Here is a 21,057-nt window from a genome sequence, read left to right as displayed (position 1 = left end):
TGGGTCCCTCACAAAATACATTTTTTGGACCGACCCATTTTTTGTACCAGTTTCCTTATGGTATAATACTCTTGTATGTTCTGATTCCTAGCATGCACATAGCACCCATCAGGGGCCCGCAGCCAGAAGCTTATGTACATTGATTGTGTACACAGAGACAATTCTCCTGTAATGTTCCATATTTTATCATCCGGCTGATGACAAATGGCCGACGGATTTATCTGACCCGGTGTCACATTTCTAACTGTGTGTGGGAGCATCATGGACTTTGTCCACTTGGCGCAGAAAACTGCAGCTGGCGGATTTAAAGGCATCCACCTAAAATGTAAAATATACATATCTGTATTGGGGAAAGCTTGGTGGAAGACATAAAAGCTCATGCTGGTATTATTACTGCACTTTCCCAGACTCCTGAATAACAAATATCCCTAGTTCTAATATAAGAACAGTGGGTGGCGTTTTTAGCTGACAACCTATCTGGCCACCACTATTGGTTCTGTCACCCAGCTTTCCCAGACTCCAGAATGACTAATATTCTATCTCTACTGTATTACATGAACTATGGTGGGATTTCTAGGTGACAACCAATCTGGCCAACATTACTGGTGTTGCCACCCCTCTGTCCCAGAATCCAGAATGGCAAGGATACAGCCACTATTCCCGTAATACTGTATGAATAAGCATATTTGCCATTCTGGAACCTGGGAAAGATTAGTGAGAGCCCATGTAATAACAGCCAACAAGATTTAACATAGATTTCGTAAAATGAGATATTGCTAAGAAAAGGAAATTTTCAGTCTAACTAATATTATTACATTACTTGGAATAATTCATTTATTGGATTCTCTCACGGAAGTTTTTGAAAAATCAGATACATTTGCAGCAGTTATCTTTTCAGTATCTTTTCTTTTGCCTGAGAGGGGGTGCAAAGTCCTGACAGTGGTCATGTCATGCCCTCCTTAATGTCTTTTTTGTGAAGGTAAATATAGGTGGAGCACCCCTTTAAGGCGATGTAAATTATAAGTCTCCTGTTATTCAATAACCTTTTGTAGTCTGGGGATGAGCTGATCGAAAGACTGGATCAAGTGATCTGAAGGGATGTCCTCCCTTGGATGCCTCTGGAGGAGGAAGCTGACCATTCCAGCTTCTCTTGCCGCCATGTAATCGTTCACAAAGTCATCTCCGATGTGAGCTGCATACTGCGGCAACACCCCCCCCAGCTTCAGGGCCTTGTGAAATATGGCTAAATCCGGTTTAGCTACGCCGGCACTCTCAGAGGTCAGCACAAATTCAAAATGTCTATCTAAGTCAACCTGCTGAAGGATGTCCTCCAACCTGCGGTCAAAGTTAGAGATCACAGCCATCTTGAGACCCAGTTCTCCACATTCTTTCAGTGCCTCCCTGGCACCAGGCAGAACCTCCCAGTACTTGTTGGTATAGAAGTCTTGGTAGAGTTTCTCAGCCAGGGGTTGGAGGATCTTCTCGTCATGGACGCCAGAGAGACGGAAAGTCTGAGACACCACGTCTAGCCACCAGCGGTGAGAAGTCATGCCTTGTGATAGGCCATAGTTGGGGAAGAGACGCCAGTGGTTACGATATACTTGTCGAAAAGAAGATTCCAGAGAGGCCGAGTCAACTTGAATCCCTCTGCTCTTGGCCTCGGCCTGGTACTGCTGGCCAACGGGAAGACGTACACGGAGCAAAGTGTCTTTCACATCCCAGGTTAAAAGCTTGAGCCTCATCTTTTGGACTTCCTTCCAATCCGGCAGATATGGATCTAGGTGATCTAAGAAACCGCCATTAATTGGAGTACAGACTTAGCCTGAGTTCACACAACTCTTTAGGCCGGGAACCATAGTACGCTTATCGTCAGAATTTACCAACCCAGTCACACCTCAAATGAACTGACACGCTTAAGTCTGTTCAATCCATACCTGGTCAGGTCGGTAAAAGCCGATACATGGACTATGTTTCCTGGCCCGAGCATGGCTGTGTGACCCTAGCCTGACTTGTGACCTCAAGTATTGATCACTCATATACGTTAGTGTTCTGGAGCGGCTCAATACTAGACACACCTCCTGTTTAAGGCTGAAATAGATACCATTCAGCTGCACATCAGATGGAGAGGAGTTATGGTAGATTTTACGCAAGGTTCCCCTTTAACACCATGTATTAATCACCATAAAATTACTGATACTACCCAAATGTGAGACGTTTCGATCTCTCGGCGATGAAACAAGGCGGAGCAGTCACCTCTCCTAAATTACATGTAGACTCTGGAATTTGTGCAGGTTCCCCACGTATCAAGCTCCACCCAAAATTCCCATCTTACCCAGTCATAACCATAGTGGTTGTCTTAGAGGAGTCTCCAGGCTTTCCCACAATATCCCTGCACTATATCCTGTGCAGCCATGTTGGATGTTTAGTCAGATTATTTTATGTTCTGCCTACCAGACTCCATCTTCACGTATAACGTGATCTGAATCTGAACGATTCCCTGCCCAGTCCTGTACTCCTCCCTGTGTCCATCGTGATGAATGCAATGTGTGCCACTGCCTAGGATACAGTAAATGCCAAAAAATTACCCAAATGCACATGCCTCGGCTGAAGCGATGAGACAGGGGTGTAACCAGAGGATTAACTGTTCGAGAACATTTTTTGTCTCAGGTGCGAGTCCTGACACCTTCCCTGCAATGACCTGGAAACCGTATTTGTGTTTACAAACAGCCATGTAGCAGTCATCGCACACAAGGTATATACTGTATTCTCTGTGCTATGAACACTGGGATTTGTGGAACTACTAGTCCCAGCATATTAGAGCTGACATGAATGAGTCTGACAGCGCCACCTACTGGACAATATAATATGAATACAGTGTGTGCAGCGTTGTGTAAGAAATAACATGCACAGTCCTGTACATGTGAGAACAGAGGACGGACATGACCCCGTTTTGGGTGAGACTGTAGAGACAGGAGACGCCTGGAGAAGAAAAAATTGGGGGGAATTATTTTTTGATGTATTTATTTACTAAAAGGGGTCTGTATTTTTTAGGCCCTCCAGTCTGGGGTCTATTTATAGTTATTGGATTTCTCTGGGGTATATAGTAATGGGTCTGTATTTACTGTATGTAGGGGGTCTGGACTGAAGTCTCTTAGTGTAGGGGCTATAGGGGTTTATATTTATGGGGTGTTTATATATGAAGGGGAGTCTGGCCTGAAATCTCTTACTATAGGGATTCTGGGACTCTATTTCTTTATAGGATCTTATTCTGGGTCTCTTATGATTTAGGAGGTCTACTTTCAGTCTCTATCGGTTTAGGGCTCTGGGGAGGGGTCTGTATTTATAGGATTTGTCTCAGGGTTTATGGGGTCTTTATAAGTGTAGGGGACTGGCTTGAGATCGCTTACTGTATGGGTTTTGGGCTCTGTAATTCATTATGGCATTTGTTCTGGGGTCTGTTATTATTTAGATGGAGTCTCTATACGTTTAGGGCTGTGGTTGGCTCTTTATTAATGAGCTCTACTCGGGTCGTTAGTTATTAGGGTGATCCCCATACAGGATGATATGAAAGCTACAACGGTGCGACAGTCTGGAATTTTATAGGGAAAATGGTGACATTTGTTGTCATTTCGGTCTGATCCTTTGTATTTGCAATGATTTTTGTAATACATGAACTGCACATTGACCCCATCTTGTGTATCACACACTGCACACACCACTCTGCTCACTATTCACTTCTATATACATGTATAATGGGGTAGGTCAGGGGAAACTAAGAGCCACTCTGTTGTGTATAGCAACCATCAGACCCCAGCTCTCACTCCGCTATCACAAAGCACACTACACAACCCTCGGCCTGACTGGCTGCTACAGACAACCCACTACCCCGAGGACCGGAGTGTGCCCTGTCACATGACCTCTCTGCTCTCTCAACCTTACTTACCGGAAGTACCGCCAGAACCCGATGTGAAGCCTCCGGGCAGGCACTATAATCGTTCCCCGGAAACAAGAACGGTAAAATAGTGTTCCGCCTATTCTTAGGAGGGGGGAAAGGTGAGCTAGAACTTAGTCTTTTATTGAGATAGAGGACATAGAGCAATGCAATGCAAAGCAGCTGTAAATGCAAAGATAATGATCAGGTCAGGTGGGTACATGACTGCCCCCTGCTGCCACAGTCATGTGCATTACAGTTGTGGCCAAAAGTTTTGAGATGGTTTTTGGTTTTCAAAAAGTTTGCTGCTCCAGTGTTTTTAGATCTTCTTAGTCAGATGTTGTGAAGTACAATCAGGGCCGGCCTTATGGGGGGCAAACTGGGCAAATGCCTAGAACCCCCCTCTCCAAAGAAGCCCAGGGATCTGCAGCACCAGACGTTTAGGCTGAGGCCCCACATTGCAGAAACGCAGCTTTTTTTGTTGCAGATTTTGTTGTGGCTTTTTGAGCCAAAGCCAGGAGTGGATTGAGCCAAAGGGAGAAGTATAACAACTTCCTATATATTTTCCATTCCTGTTGTAGCCATTCTTGGCTTTGGCTCAAAAAAAACACATCAAAACCTACAACAACAAAAAAGCTGCGTTTCCGCAACGTGGGGCCTTAGACTGGTGTCCCAGATCAGGGAGCCTTAGTAACAAGTGCATTGGCGTGCATAGCTGTGGACATCTATGATAGAGCAGGGAGCTGTAAAGTCCCTGCTGTGACATAAACGACTGCAAAGAAGACAGGGCGCGATGATGTCATTACATTGCGCCCCTTTTGCCAGGCCTGCTCTGGAGTCCAATAGTAGGCTGTAACTTGAAGCATCAGGACTCAGCAGGGGAGTGTGGTTAGGTGGATAAACATTTTATTATTTTCTGTGAAATTAAAGGGCTTTATTACTAATAAGGGGGAAGGGGGCATATTTATGGGACAGGGATTAGTTTTAATAAGTCCAGGGTAACTTATAAAGGGAGGTGGGCTATTTATAAGGAGAACTTATTGTTAATAACCCAAGGGGATCTATTATATAAGGATGCTGGGGGGAATAGTGTCCCTAGGGTTATTCAGATCCTTCTTATAAATAGCCCCTCTAGATTTATTATGAATAGTTCCTTTTTAGACATATCCCACATCCCCCGTGTGTAATAGTTCCCCGAATGCATTTACCTATCCAGGTGATTCCAAAAATGTTTTTCCATGACACATTGTATTTTAGGGATTTCGGTGCAGCAATTTCATTAGGATAGTGTTTAGACACCTTGTTGCATTTGCAGAGCGCTAGAGGTACCACAACAGCGGAAACCCCCCAAAAGTGACCCCATTTTGGAAAAGGCCCCTTAAGGGATTCAACTGTGGGTGAATTGATGATTTTGAATCCCCAGGCTCTTCAGTGAGCTTATCTGTATTTGGCCGTCAATTAGAAAAAAATTATAATTTCTCCAGGTATATGTACTTTTTCATAATCTTTTTCATTGTTACCAGGGAATAAAGTAGCCCATCTTGCTACACAATTTCTCCCAAGTACAGCAAAGCCCCATTTGAGGTCAACAACCACTGTTTGGGCACAGAAATGAAAAAGCATTATTTGTCTTTTGGAGCTCTGAATTTACTGGAATGATTTACAGCTACCATGTCGCATTTGGAGAGGCCTAGTGGTAACACAACAGTGGGAAACCCCAGATGATACAGATGGTACAGAAGGAGAATTGCAATTTTCAAATCTTTTATGCTGTTTCAGTGCCCAATATATTGTGCCCAGCATGTGCCACCAGAGACGTAGACCCCATAAATTGTATTGTGGGTTCTCCTGGATATGGCAATACCCTACATGTGGCTGTTGTGTAATGCCTTGAGAAGAGAAGGCCACCTTAATGACTTAATAGTTCATATATTTATCCAGCTCACCATTAAGTATACTTGAAATCCCTCCAGGAAGCACGGAAAAACCTCATAGGACTCAAAGGTTGTTGAATAGTAGATATGTTTGAATAAAATTCCAGCTTCACCGAAGTTCAAATCATTCCAATTCCAAAACGTATATGATGTAATAAAATATAACTTTTATTTTTGTCTTCAATAAAAAAGTCACATTTGGGTATTAGGAGAACCGCATACAGAGCTACGCGTTTCGGGATGCCATGAGGAAGGGATAATATCTCGAAACGCGTAGCTCTGTATGCGGTTCTACTAATACCCAGATGTGACTTTTTTATTGAAGACGAAAATAAAAGTTATATTTTATTACATCATGTATGTTTTGGAATTGGAATGATTTGAACTTCGGTGAAGCTGGAATTTTATTCAAACATATCCACCTTAATGACTTCCCTGACCTACCGAGAAATAGATGCTTTAAAGGCTCTTTGGCCTCTAATCCTTCCAGCCAAGTTAATCAGAAGACTGTCAGTTCTTCTGAAAGATCACGTGCGCTCCAGATAGATTTGTAGACATCTGCCCAAGTCCAACGTATGAAGTCTTATTTCCTCCAAGGAGGAGGGAGTAGAAAAGAAGACTGGCAACGAAATCCGCTGATTTAGATTTGCCAGGGAAGGCACTTTAGGCCTAAATTCCGACAGGAAATGTAACTGCACCCTATCTTCAAGGAAGGAGATGTAAGGCTCTTCCGAAGATAGAGCCTGGAGATCCCCCACTCTTTTGGCCAAAAGAAAAGTTGTTTTATAGGACAAAAACTTTAGTTCCACTTCTTCTAGCGGCTAAAACGGGGAATCACAGAGTCCTGATAGGACCATACCGAGATCCCACTGCTGTACCGAAGCTGATACAGAGGGTCTAATCCTCGTTGCACCCTTTAAGACTCCACTGACCAAACGGTGTTGAGTCAAACACCTCCTCAGATAGGCGGACAGGGCGGCAACATGTACCTTCAGAGTGGAAGGAGATAGCCTTTTCTCTAGGCCGTCCTGTATTAAATCCAACACTGCCCCCACCGGAAGGACAACAAAAGGAGAAAAGAGATGAGCCGCCCCAGGAGCTAGCAGTGCTAATGAACGGGGTGACCCCAAAAGCACGGAAATCAACCTGGAAGTGCACAACCTACCTCTAGGCCTCGCTGCCAGGAGCGTGGGGCCCACTACAAGACCGCACTGGAAATGCACGGTCCAGCATCTAGGCTGCGCCAGAAGTGAGCGGCCACATCTAGGCTGCGCCGGAATGCACGGCCCAACTAGCCCGCAAATGGGTGAAAATCCCAATAGAGATACCGGCAACTAACCAGCTTAACTTCTGTCCACAGGAACAGAAAAAAGAAGAGAAAAGAAAAACGCCAGGACCTCATCAACAGGAACAGGGCTGCGCCTAGAAGTTCGCGACCTACCTCTAGGCCGCGCCGCCAGGAGCGCACAGCCCACTTCAAGACCGCACAGGAAATGCGCGGTCCAGCACTAGGCCACGCCAGAAGTGTGTGACTGCAACTAGGACACAAGAGTCTTCCCCACCTGTCCCACGACAGGTCTCTCTGCCCTCTTATAGGGCCTAGTCATGTATAATTAATTAATGATTAAAAATTCCACCTGTCCCACCAGCACACAGGGGCAGAAATACCCCACATTGTGCTGCTGGTATGACGACAGCGAAAGACCGTTTTCATTCAGTTTCACAGATCTCCCCCCATTGTTTTTACAGGCACATAAATAAATAGTAGTAATATTTCTCACAGCTGAGAGATTCTAACAATTGGATAAAGATCTGAGGGTCCATTTACACAGAGGAAAAATGGTTCTGCAGCAGAAAAAGGATCCCATTGAAGTCAATGGGAGGCCTTTTTTTTCAGCGCTGAAATTCCTCACCATTTTCGTCCGTGAATGGACCCTGACAGTCGCCTGTGAGCAGAGCACAGTACATTGTATAGTGGCTGTGCTTGGTAATGCAGCTTGTGTTGTCAATAGCCTGTGAAGTGGAAGTGGTGCTCACTTCGAACTGCTGACTGACTGACTGGCTGCCTGTTGTGGGACGCCGCTGATCTGATATTAATGATCTATCTTAATCCATCAATATCCTAGTTCCAAAAAGAAACTCTTTAACTGCGTGTCCCTATTGTATCTATATACCTCTATCAGATTCCTGTAGAGATGGAGTTGGATAACACGGACTGAAGAGGGCTTGCTTTTGTTTAGACATCTTTTGGCAATGTATAGGATTATATACAGCACCTTCCAGAGCTAATGGTGCTTCTCAATAAATAATATTAATAGCGTACTAATGTCTATGCATGTAGAAATGCATATACATATTATTATGGCAGGTTTCACATGTAGTGACAACTAATGGCCAAAAGAAAGGTCTCACATTCAACAGCAGAAAGGGATGCTGAATGTGAATGCTACTGGCCTAATTCTCATTATTAAATGAAGGGTTAATGACAGAGTGATGGATCAATGTGACCGTAGGACCCAAAACAGGCAGCCATCACACTGACAGTAACAAGAAGAAGCGTGCAGACCATTGTACTCTCCGGAGAATTCACACACACACAATGACAGGGCCGGCCATTAAAATACACATTAAAACCATAAAAGGAAAGAAAAGTGCTGTGAAAATAAGTGAAATCTATTTTAAAATATTTTATTTATTTTTTATTCTATTCTATAAACCGAGCAATGTTCAGTATACACTAAAAGCAGAATAAAACTAAAAAAATATTAAATTAAAATGAAATTATACATAAAACTTAACTTTAGGTTTCAATATAATTTTTCTTAACCCTTATTTAGGGTATAGGTTGGGGGTCAAGAAGGAAAGAGAACTGCAGGGTTTACATTGTTGATCCCATATAGAATACTAGTATAAATTGGGTTTTGGCAGAACATAAGTAGGCACATACACTGACCCACAAGGGGAAGTGGTCTCTATCCTGTGACTCTAGCCCGTTGCAAACCTATAACTCCCAGCTTGTAGCTGTCAGGGTATGGTGGGAGTTGTAGTTGGGCAATAGCTTGAGGGTCCACCATCAGAGTTTTAGCTTTCTAAATGAACAGACTGAATGGAAATGTTGCACCATGCTCTGCCCCTCAAGACCCGCCCATGGCCTAGTACAGTGTATTAATCCGGTCCGAAATGACCCTTTAAAAAGTCTAAAATTTCCAAAATAATGAGAAACATGATGAAAAATTGCTAAAATGAATCAAGTATTTGACCTCGGTTGGTACATGACAAAAACATTGCGATTGTCACTTATAGACCATACTTCCAGTTGTAGCTGCAAGTAAGAGAGCAAGATTGTGGCCAGGACCTGGACCCAAACTGTAGTCTGCGAATATTGATCTATGTTCTAGATCTATATGTAATTGGTACCCAGCATGAAGGGGTTAATAATACTCCTAGTGCAAATCTATTATAGCAAGATTATGTAAGTAATTTCAGGATCTGTCCGTGGACCGCACATGGCCCCAGTTCTGCTGGTTCTGGCTTCAGTCACCTTATAATTCCTTCACCCACTTGAGGAGTTGTGGGACGTAGTAGGTGATGATGATGTCAGCGCCTGCAACAAAGAGGTGTATGACATAAGTCTAAAATGTCCCTGCTAGGGATACACATTAAAAAAAAACAACAAAAAAACAGCACCACAGTTTGTGTTTGGTATTGCACATCAGCCAAATTCACTTTAAAGTGGATTTCCAGACTAAAGTATTGATGATTTGTCCTAATGATAGGTCGCTAGTAATAGACTGGTGGGGTATGACACCTGGCACCCCCACCGATGAGCTGGTCTCAGCAACTGATACACAGACAATGTTCTGTGTAGTGGCAGAAGCTGAGTTTACCTGCAGTACCTGATTTGGCCACTACACAGAGAACAACGCTGTCTGCGTCCAGCATTTGTATAATACTGCAGAGAACAGCTGATCAAAAGCTTTGTGTGAATAACGTCTTTGTGTGCCCAGTGCTCCATTCAATTCTATGGGCTCCCGGAATGATTACACAAGCACACCAGTACTTCAGGCACATGGGAACTTTCAGACCCCAGCAGTCAGACCCCTAGTCACTGACACTTATCTCTTATACACAGCATATGGGACAAGTGTTGTTGGTAGCACAATCCCTTTTGGAAGAAATCCAGGCCTCTTATGCTACCCCCTTCCCACAGGATACACCACAGGTCACCAGTTATGAAACGTCCATTACACTCACCCGCTCTCCTGAATCCAGTCATGGCTTCCAATACTGCTACCTTGAGGTCAAAGGCTCCGGCCTGTGCTCCATGCCACAGCATAGCATACTCCCCTGACACGTGATACATGGCAAGTGGGAGGTCAGGGTGCTGAAATATGGAGGTGGAACATATTAGTGACATGATAGGTGATGTAACATAGCTCTATGGAGGGAGTTTGTTATCAATAGAACAGATCTCTAGCCACTACCTCAAGACTTACCTTATCTTTCACTTCTCTAACAAGGTCCAGATATGGCATTCCAGGCTTCACCATCAACATGTCTGCGCCTTCACGGACATCACGATCCTGCACAGAGGGGAAAACATGGTGAAAGGAGTCTTGGGTTTGTGTGTTATTACATAAAGCCAAATCTTCTGGTGCAAGACGTGTTCATCAGGGGCGTAACTTGTAGCCATGGGGTAATACACTTAGTAATGTCACAATACAGGGATGACAATACACACAGTGATGTCAGTACATGACTACAAATAGACATGGTGATGTCACAGTATAGGGGCAATACACAAAGTGATGTCTCAATTTAGAAATAATATACATAGCGATGTCACAGAACAGGGATAATATACAGACAGTGATGTCACAGTACAGAGCTAATATACACAATGATGTCACAGAACAGGGATAATATATAAAGTGATGTCACAGTACAGAGAATATACACAGTGATGTCACAATAAAGGGGTAATAAACACACAAAAAGACCACTGTGCCCACTATGACTCACAGGAGGTGAAGAAAGTAATTATGATGATGTCACCACAAGCTGGTATAATGATGTTACAGTACAGTAATGGAGGTGCAGTCACTTTTCAACTTCCCCTTCCATCATCCATGGTTATTACTAATTGGACCTTGGGTCTCAGTGGATATGGGTGTTCTTAGCTATTGTCCCGCATAGCAGCTGCTATATCTGCTACTACCCTGGTTATTACGCCTATAATGCTCATATCTGCACATCCCCAAATATTCCCCATTAAATTAGAGCAACAGGTTAGGATCCCTGTAACAGATGTTTCCTGACTAAGACTAGAAGATAAAGGAATATTGTCATCTTCCTTACCACCGCCCTTCTGGCCAGTCCTCTTGCACCAGGAGGTAATTGGTAACACTTCCTGTCACCGAATGCAGGTTTGGACTGAGCTGCATCTCTGTAATAAGAGAGAGAATGAGAGAGACACATGAAGACCTGACCTTATGAAAACACTGATGGAATATACAGTCCTATGAAAAAGTTTGGGCACCCCTATTAATCTTAATCATTTTTAGTTCTAAATATTTTGGTGTTTGCAACAGCCATTTCAGTTTGATATATCTAACAACTGATGGACACAGTAATATTTCAGGATTGAAATGAGGTTTATTGTACTAACAGAAAATGCGCAATATGCATTAAACCAAAATTTGACCGGTGCAAAAATATGGGCACCTCAACAGAAAAGTGACATTAATATTTAGTACATCCTCCTTTTGCAAAGATAACAGCCTCTAGTCGCTTCCTGTAGCTTTTAATCAGTTCCTGGATCCTGGATGAAGGTATTTTGGACCATTTCTTTCTACAAAACAATTCAAGTTCAGTTAAGTTTGATGGTCGCCGAACATGGACAGCCCGCTCTCAAATGATCTGAAAACAAAGATTGTTCAACATAGTTGTTCAGGGGAAGGATACAAAACGTTGTCTCAGAGATTTAACCTGTCAGTTTCCACTGTGAGGAACATAGTAAGGAAATGGAAGACCACAGGGACAGTTCTTGTTAAGCCCAGAAGTGGCAGGCCAAGAAAAATATCAGAAAGGCAGAGAAGAAGAATGGTGAGAACAGTCAAGGACAATCCACAGACCACCTCCAAAGAGCTGCAGCATCATCTTGCTGCAGATGGTGTCACTGTGCATCGGTCAACTATACAGCGCACTTTGCACAAATAGAAGCTGTATGGGAGAGTGATGAGAAAGAAGCCGTTTCTGCACGTACGCCACAAATAGAGTTGCCTGAGGTATGAAAAAGCACATTTGGACAAGGCAGCTTCATTTTGGAAACAAAAATTGAGTTGTTTGGTTATAAAAAAAGGCGTTATGCATGGCGTCCAAAAAGAAACAGCATTCCAAGAAAAACACATGCTACCCACTGTAAAATTTGGTGGAGGTTCCATCATGCTTTGGGGCTGTGTGGCCAATGCCGGCATCGGGAATCTTGTTAAAGTTGAGGGTTGCATGGATTCCACTCAGTATCAGCAGATTCTTGAGAATAATGTTCAAGAATCAGTGACGAAGTTGAAGTTACGCCGGGGATGGATATTTCAGCAAGACAATAATCCAAAACACCGCTCCAAATCCTCAGGCATTCATGCAGAGGAACAATTACAATGTTCTGGAATGGCCATCCCAGTCCCCAGACCTGAATATCATTGAACATCTGTGGGATGATTTGAAGCGGGCTGTCCATGCTCGGCGACCATCTAACTTAACTGAACTTGAATTGTTTGTCCAAAATACCTTTATCCAGGATCCAGGAACTGATTAAAAGCTACAGGAAGCGACTAGAGGCTGTTATCTTTGCAAAAGGAGGATGTACCAAATATTAATGTCACTTTTCTGTTGAGGTGCCCATACTTTTGCACCGGTCAAATTTTGGTTTAATGCATATTGCGCATTTTCTGTTAGTACAATAAACCTCATTTCAATCCTGAAATATTACTGTGTCCATCAGTTATTAGATATATCAAACTGAAATGGCTGTTGCAAATACCAAAATATTTAGAACTAAAAATGATTAAGATTAATAGGGGTGCCCAAACTTTTTCATAGGACTGTAAATAATATGGGCTCACCGGTGCCTTATTCTTATGACTCCTACACTCCCCATAGTTACCCCATGTCCTTAGGATAGCCTGAGGACACTGCATCATGTGTCACCATCATTGTAACCCATCTGTATACTCTATTAGAATACACAGTGAGCTTGACAGGGGTATAGGCTTAGGACCCCTTTAAGAAGCAGAGTGGAGAGAAGCCTCTTTCTAGTAGCCTATACATTGAATGGGCAGTGAATAGCTGCTATATAACACTAATCCCCCTCCTACAGCCGTCTGGGTCTTCCCCTGTTTTATTAAGGGGTAGTAACTCTCTCTGTGGTAGGACAAACCCTTTCAGTGATTGTCACCTGTAGCTTCTCCAGTCTACAGCTCAACTACACCAGTGTAAAGTCCAGCCGGGCACAGCTAGAATGCCTGCCTGACTGTTAACCCTCTATTCACAGGTGAGTCTAAACTCATTACAATATCAAGATGGCTGCAGCGAGAGTACAGAAGAGGATATGACACATCGGGGCACTGTCTGATAATTACATCTCCCACACCAAGCTGGAGTTACACCCACAAACCAGAGTGCCATTATATAGAGGACTGCTTTGAAGGTGATTAGTGCTGCTCTGAAACATCTAGGGATACATGACTCCAAAAATTTTCAGAGGTAGCCATCTAACACTTACCTAAATGGCCCGTAGAAACAGGAGGCAAATTTTGCGCTGTAACTCATAACCGAAACCTTTATAAAAAAATTTTTAAAAAGTAAAAATAAAAACATTATACAGTGTTGTAAATCAACTCTAAGAGCCTTAGAGGGACAGAATGACAAGAGGATTGTTGTCCCAAAGGCTATCTCAGGTATTGCAATTGACCCATGGTTTACAATACCAGTCACAGCCTATGAGTGGCGCAAGAGCCTTCCTTCTTCTCTTGACAAGTTTTACTTACTCTATTCCCAAAGTCATTGGATATTAAAGCCTTCTTAATAGCCCCAATTCTCCCATCCATCATATCAGAGGGTGCGATCACATGACACCCTGTAATAAAAATAGAGCCTTCAGTCTGGAAATACTGTATAACAATGGGAAGACGTAGGTACGAGGCTAAGACTAAGGCTACATGGCAACGTTTGTCAAGGAACAAATAAAGTCTATACAACTCTACGGACATGAGATATCATGTGACACAAAAGCCATAGAGTATCCAAATCTGCTTTTTTAAATTATTATTAGTACCATAGACTTCAGAAGACAGAAGCTGACTTCACATAGACAGAAGTTGCATGTGAGTGGCGGTCTCATGTGACATGTTCTTGACTGTGTTTTAACAGCCAAATCGCAAAACCATTTTACCAAGTAAATTCTATATTACTTTGTTGATTGACACCTTTCATCCTATAGCCCTATCCTAAGGGAAGGAAAAGAAATATACCATACTCTACCTGCACGTGCATATGCCAGGGCTACCTCTGCTAGTCGCTGACAGCTGGCCTCATTCAGAATGCTGCCATCTTCTCTTAGAATTCCTACAGGAACACAGAACACGTCAATGGCATGGTGGCAGACATAATCCCTCCAATCCCCTCAAGGCGCCAAATGAAACTTGTGCTAGGGGTTTGTGCAGATTACAAAAACTTGGCTTCATTCTTTCAAAAATAGTGTCACGCCAGTCCACAGCCTGTGTGTGGTTTGCTGCTCAGCACTGGATAGAATGGGCTGACTTGCAATACCACATCCGTCCTTCTGCACTGTGTGAAGCTGTTTTTAAAACAACCATATTTTTTTCATGGACAACCCCTTTAAGACAAGGAATAGCCCGACTTACCGCAGTGTCCATGTGATGTATAGGGACACAGACACACATCACAAGCTATGAGCAGCTGGGGGAAGAGACTTCGGATCTTCCGGATAGCAAGGACTGCTGGTGTATCGTCTGCATCAGCCGCAGATCCACGATCATCCTGAGTATAGAGAAGAATGCTGTGTGACTAGTAATCTGACCACTGGGACCCCCTAATGTATAGAATACAGCGGCCATGACTCTCTAAACACAGGGTAAAGCTACAATACCTTATTCTGCAGGGTAACTATAGTTATAATTAGAACCTGACAACCAATATGGTTGACATTACTGCTCACACCCAGCTCTTCCAAATTCCTGAAAATAAACTCTGTCAATCCTCTAAAGCCTTTTATAACCAGGCATTTATGTTTTTCTGCTCTCAGAGAAAAAAAAAAAAAAAAAGACTTATCATTACCTTGATGACTTTGCTCGGGACACCAAAGATCAGCACACACTTCAGCCCATCTTCCACCAGGGGGCGTAGCATCCCCTCCAGCTTGTTCACGCCATATCTGCAAAAGCCAATACAAAGAGATTGCTTCCCCGCATATACCAGTGCATTTCCCTCCTACAGAGGAATAAGGGCACTAGCATTATTGTGTGGTACTGGGAAGTGGTCGTATATCAGAGAAACAGCCCAGCTCCTGGCTTCAGAAGTCTTATCAGGGACTGGGACAGGGAGGTAAGAGGGTAGTGTGCACACTCAACAGATATCAGGGTGTTGCAGAAATTGACCTCACTGCACATTACAGTCAATGGAGCAAGAAGAATGATCAAACCTATGATTCTGACCCTCTAAGCTTACAGTCTAGTTCTAATGGTGGCGTCACAGTGTAGATTACTGATCCTGTATTATATGCCAGATCTGCACTCACTATTCTGCTGGTGCAGTCACTGTGTACATACATTACTTATCCTGTACTGATCCTGAGTTACATCCTGTATTATACTCCAGAGCGGCGCTCACTATTCTGCTGGTGCAGTCACTGTGTACATACATTACATTACTTATCCTGTACTGATCCTGAGTTACATCCTGTATTATACTCCAGAGCTGCACTCACTATTCTGCTGGTGCAGTCACTGTGTACATACATTACTTATCCTGTACTGATCCTGAGTTACATCCTGTATTATACTCCAGAGCTGTGCTCACTATTCTGCTGGTGCAGTCACTATGTACATACATTACTTATCCTGTGCTACACTCCAGAGATGCATTCATGATGCTGCAGGCTACAGATCATTTCCTGCTTATTCTGTACAGAGCTTGGTCTAGTGATTTACATTCTGTTATGGAGTAGTCTCTAAACCATATACTGCACAGTTATATAATGTATGAGGCATATGCACAACTGCATTCACAAATCTGCTGGCTAACATTGGAAAAAGTCAGCAAACTTGTTGACAGACACGCGCAATCCTCGCGCAACGTGAGCGCAATCCTCTCTAAGTATCACTATATTAAATTCCAAATTAATAAAGTTGGGGTTTTTTTTTGTTTTGTTTTTTTTTTAAGCCCGGCTTAGAGAGACGCACAAATACACTCAGCTATGGTATATATTGTGGGTTCTGTTTAAATGGCGGGAAAGAGGTAGTGTATAAACAAAGAACAGGACATAATTTGCATAATATGACTCTTGGCAAAGTTGTAAAATAGTTCTGGCGCATGATTATTGGATAACAAACTGGAGAGAAGTCGCATCCCATTAAAGGCTGAGGCGGGATGTGAGCTCTTAGAAATAGAAGGCTAAAATGGCTGCAGGCATGGCACCACATGGCCCTGGAATCCAAAATAGAGGTTATGCAAGCTGACATCCTCCTCACTGCCTACAGCCTAGTTGTTGTCCTACATTTGTTATTTTTCATTCCATCTTATTATTGTATCTCAAGTAAAGCCAAAACTTTCTAGAAAGCAATCCACAAAACAAAAATTCTACATTCCTCTGTTACTCCTCCTGGAAATCCAAAGGCATTTCCCTACATAGTCAGACACCATCACTGCTGACTAAACAGTAATAGAGAGGTGTCAATTTATTTCCTGGGGGAACAACAAAGGATGAGAGAAAGCTGCATAATCCATGATTTATGAGGGAATACAAATATTTAGTGAAGCAGATAGATCAAGAGAAGTGACAGCCATGTTGGGAACCAGTCAGCAGCTACTCACCTGGCCTGCCCCGGCAGACTGTTGATTGGCTCTACTCCATCAGCGTCATCCCTGTAATGTATAGTATAGTATATAGTAAGACATAATGTACAAAATAGCCACAAAACCCATATACCAGAGAGTCACTTACGTGATGAAGATGGGGTACATGAGATTGGAGGCATTGAGGCTGGTAGCCGTGGATTGCCAGGCCCGGAGGACGGGGTGGAAGTACCCGCTGTGCAATATGGAGTCCGCCTGCATTCTGTCTGTAAAGGAGATGAAAGCAAGATTGTTCAGTGTTCACCACATCTGAATAAATAAAGTTTATTTTTTCCTCCCGGTCCTTAAAAAAATAAAAGCACATTGGTTGCTATGGGCAACTACTCCAGTGTTTCTCTACCTGAGGCCTACTATACTATTCTATATCCAGCTTCATCGTCAATATACTTTATTTATACAGTTCTCACGTGTCTAATATATTTGTATACATATAACAGTCTAATCTTCAATAAACTTTATTTATAGAGTTCCAGAATGGACAACTTTCAAGTACGGATTGTTCTCCCTCAAAGACAGGAAAGTGACCCTGAATCTGAGAAAGACAGAAGATTATCTTTGTTTACCAGATATACAAGGCCAAGCAGAGGATTCTAGACTAAGAACTTGGATTCTTTCATCCAGACTCGCCAACTTTTCCAAAATACTCCTGGAAAAAGGGGAAACCTCATGGGTGAGTAGACAAATCAATGGGAGCAGCAAAAATGTCCCAGAAAGCAGCGAGCAGGGGCCATATTGTGTGTGGTGCTGCAATGTTGTAACAGATGTGACAGAAAGGCCTTAACTTGTATTCAGGAGGTACAGCCAAAAGAGGCATGGCCTGCTGAAAAGGAGTGCGAGCTATGAAAGCCAAGGTGGCACATCCAAGGAAGCAAGATGGCTTCCCAATAATGGAATTATTCATTTGTAATCCTGGCCATACATGGGTTAATTGCCCCCTTCTCCCCCCTACATACACTCCCCAATGCATTCAACAACAACAACAACAAAAAGAAGCGTCCACCCCCGCCCTCCATCATATTGGAACCTGCAGCATTGGGAAAGATTACAAGTGATGTTAAAATTTGAAAGAAGGGTGGGGCGGACAGGCGGGTAGCTGTGTTCCTTGTAGTTTTGCCAATTGAGGTTATAATCTGGAGGCCTCAGATAAGAGAAAAGCTGAGTACAGGGAACTTTTTTTAAGGGACATGGCATAAATGGCGCTGATGTCAGGGCTTCAAGTTCTAGATGCATTGTAAAAGTATACACCCCCCCCCCCAAATATAAATAATACCGAGAGTCATGGTATACAGAATCTGCAAAAAGAGAACAATTATCTGACATCTGATAATCCAGAAGATTTCACAATGCAGACCCTGGTCCCATTGATGCTGCATCAGCCGCTTCCCACCCCATGCCATACATTTAGGACACTGGCATGCTGCACTCCTGCAAACTGATATCAGAAGTACACCACAATGATGGTGCAGGCACAGAAGCTGCAGGTGCCAATGAATTAGGGCACATTACCTATAGAAATCCACATAAATGCAAACTGGTGCAGATTTTCAAACACGTACACGTAGATTTCGTTACGGATTATGATGCAAATATATATATATATATATATATATATATATATATATATATATATATGCACTGAAAAAAAAATTGACACGCAAGGGGTCAATTTCTGTACAGAAAAATAAAACCTGCATCATGTGCAGTATTAGAATTTTTTTTTTTATTAATGTTAACAGGTTACTGTGTAGATTTCCTGCATTGAAACCGGCAGGCAGTTCTGATCGTGTGCACGTTCCCTTATCCCCATACTACAATGGCCTGCTTTGGAGATACCTGGATTAGAGCTAAATTTAAGGCAAGGGCTACATGGCAATTTCGGTTGTGCCACCAGAGATTGCTGGATCACCCTGCTACTCCTTTACCCATGTTAGTGAATAGAGTTGCACTGTGACACCAAGAATTCCACAACTGCAACTTCAAGCTGCAAAATAGTCAAGCAATGGTCGCCTGGAAGTCACGGCTGCGAAACTCTCGGGGTTCATTCACTAACATTAGTGAAGTTGCAAAGCGACCAGACGATTTTTGGTCATACAATGGGAGTTGGCACTGCAGCATCCTCACAGCCTGAACTATACTGCAAGATGGAGACTGTAAGAAAAGAAAAATCATCTAACATCACAACTTAATCTTCATGTACTTAAAATGGACCCACAATGTACCATATTATGTAATGCACATGAATGCAATGGCAAATGTACAAGACAAGTAAATACAGCCATATACATGCCATATTAGTATCTATATATCTGTCACAGGGCTGCCCATAGAGAGGACAGAGTCCTATCCGTACACCCGCGGGTCACTCACCTTTCCCTGCCGCAGTTCTCTGCCCTCTGTCTCCACTCACATGTCGCCTACCGTGTCACCCGGAAACTACCAGCGGCCCGCCCCTCATTACCATAGCCACGCCCCGAAGCCGTACAACCACGCTGAGGACATCTAGTGGCCAACTTTACATACTGCAGCTATAAACACCAGAGGAAAATCCCAAAAGCCAAATCCTGGATTGATAATTCCTGTAATATAAACTATAGCAGCAAATCTGGGGTTAATATGTTATATGCGGCGGCCTGTCTATAAAGGGAGTGTGTGAGTGTATAATATATATATATATATTTGTCTCATGCCTATGTATCTCATATCTATATGTCACATATCTAATCTATCTCATATTTGTCTCCTATTATTATCTACCTCAATATCTATTTCTCAACTTTTAGATCTATGTTGCATGATGTTTGACACTACAGACTGTAGGTGGCACTGTCAGTGCGATACTAGTATTTGGGGTTACTGGACAGTACTGCGTTAAGCTGGTTTTACACGACAGTAAATTTAGTCTGCAAATGGTCTGCAATTGTGGGTTCCTAATTGCAGACACATCGTATTCAGTACGGCCTCTTACACAACCGGATAATTTATCCGTGGTGTGTCGTGCCGTGACCAGGGTCCGCACTGAATACCGCAGGTCCGCAAAGTCACAGACAGCATGGCACAGCACGGACTGACCCGTGGACACGCATGTCTGCATAATGACTTTTTGGAGTGTAATTTAGGGTTGCTGATCAGCAGATTGCGGACCACAAAAACCACTAGTCGTGTAAGACCAGCCTTAGGTGTAGCAACAAGAAAATAGACAAGAAGGAATAGAAAGAATAGACTAGCATCCCAAGATCCACCTTCTATAAGGTCACTGTACTGTAATAGTCTATGGGGAGGCACCATTATGCAAGCCCAAAAAAGCAGCATCCTGGTATCTGTGGGTACAACTTCAGCTTGCAGGGGTGGTGGCAAATCTATAGAGATCCGAGCAACTAGAACAGGTTCTAACTTCACATACACCTAGGATTAATACTACATGGTGGGAGTGATAGTTCTACGGTAAATCCTCCCAAAGCCTTGGGGGGGGGGGGGGTTGTCTGGGTTATATGACAACCTCCTAGGGATATGTAATGGCCACCACCAATCTTTCCTTGCGTCCTGCAGTGATAATAACCAGAGGGTATACATTATTGTGTAAGGTAACTGGGCTGACAACCCCTGTGGGAACTGATGAAGTGGCCTTATTGGTTGTCTTGCAGATTTCTAAGCAAAGAGCTGAGGTTGTGACTATACGTAACTAGACAGATTTGTCATTCAGGAGCCTGGGAAATTTAGATGTCAGTTACTGTGGCAGCTATGTTGTGTCCCCCCACCCTCCTCTCCGTACACTCATTTACCATAATTTTCCCTTTAATTTAATAATGGAGAATTTGAGGAATTTGCCGACACATGAGATTCAATCTGAATTTGGCGCAGCTGACTGGATGTGAATGGTGAGTGCAGAGGGCAGCCATGGACGAGCTGACACATAAGATCAGGACGCCATCTGGTCGCATTATATACAGATAGATGAACATGGATATGGAAATATACTGGGGAGGATTTAGCATGTCACTGACTGATGAACAGGAAAAAGGGGCGAACCAGAGAAACAGCACG

General features: G+C 43.1%; 2 protein-coding genes across 2 annotated transcripts; both read right to left on the bottom strand.

The window, feature by feature from the left end:
* Positions 1-851: 851 nt before the first annotated feature.
* Positions 852-1,781, bottom strand: HDHD3 (haloacid dehalogenase like hydrolase domain containing 3). Its single transcript, XM_075258924.1, has one exon. It carries the CDS (start codon positions 1,740-1,742, stop codon positions 1,032-1,034), a length of 711 nt encoding a protein of 236 aa, XP_075115025.1. The 5' UTR covers positions 1,743-1,781; the 3' UTR covers positions 852-1,031.
* A 6,804-nt stretch (positions 1,782-8,585) lies between these two features.
* On the bottom strand, positions 8,586-19,461 carry ALAD (aminolevulinate dehydratase). Its single transcript, XM_075259533.1, has 12 exons — positions 19,384-19,461; positions 17,105-17,222; positions 16,975-17,025; positions 15,220-15,316; positions 14,787-14,922; positions 14,404-14,487; positions 13,911-13,999; positions 13,646-13,701; positions 11,224-11,311; positions 10,362-10,448; positions 10,120-10,249; positions 8,586-9,469 (listed from the first exon to the last, which is right to left on the bottom strand). Exons 2-12 carry the CDS (start codon positions 17,215-17,217, stop codon positions 9,408-9,410), a joined length of 993 nt encoding a protein of 330 aa, XP_075115634.1. The 5' UTR covers positions 17,218-17,222; positions 19,384-19,461; the 3' UTR covers positions 8,586-9,407.
* Positions 19,462-21,057: the final 1,596 nt, after the last annotated feature.

The sequence above is a fragment of the Leptodactylus fuscus genome, chromosome 11 (assembly GCF_031893055.1).
Source record: "Leptodactylus fuscus isolate aLepFus1 chromosome 11, aLepFus1.hap2, whole genome shotgun sequence".
Lineage (NCBI taxonomy): Eukaryota > Metazoa > Chordata > Amphibia > Anura > Leptodactylidae > Leptodactylus > Leptodactylus fuscus.
This window is presented reverse-complemented; position numbering and strand designations above follow the sequence as displayed.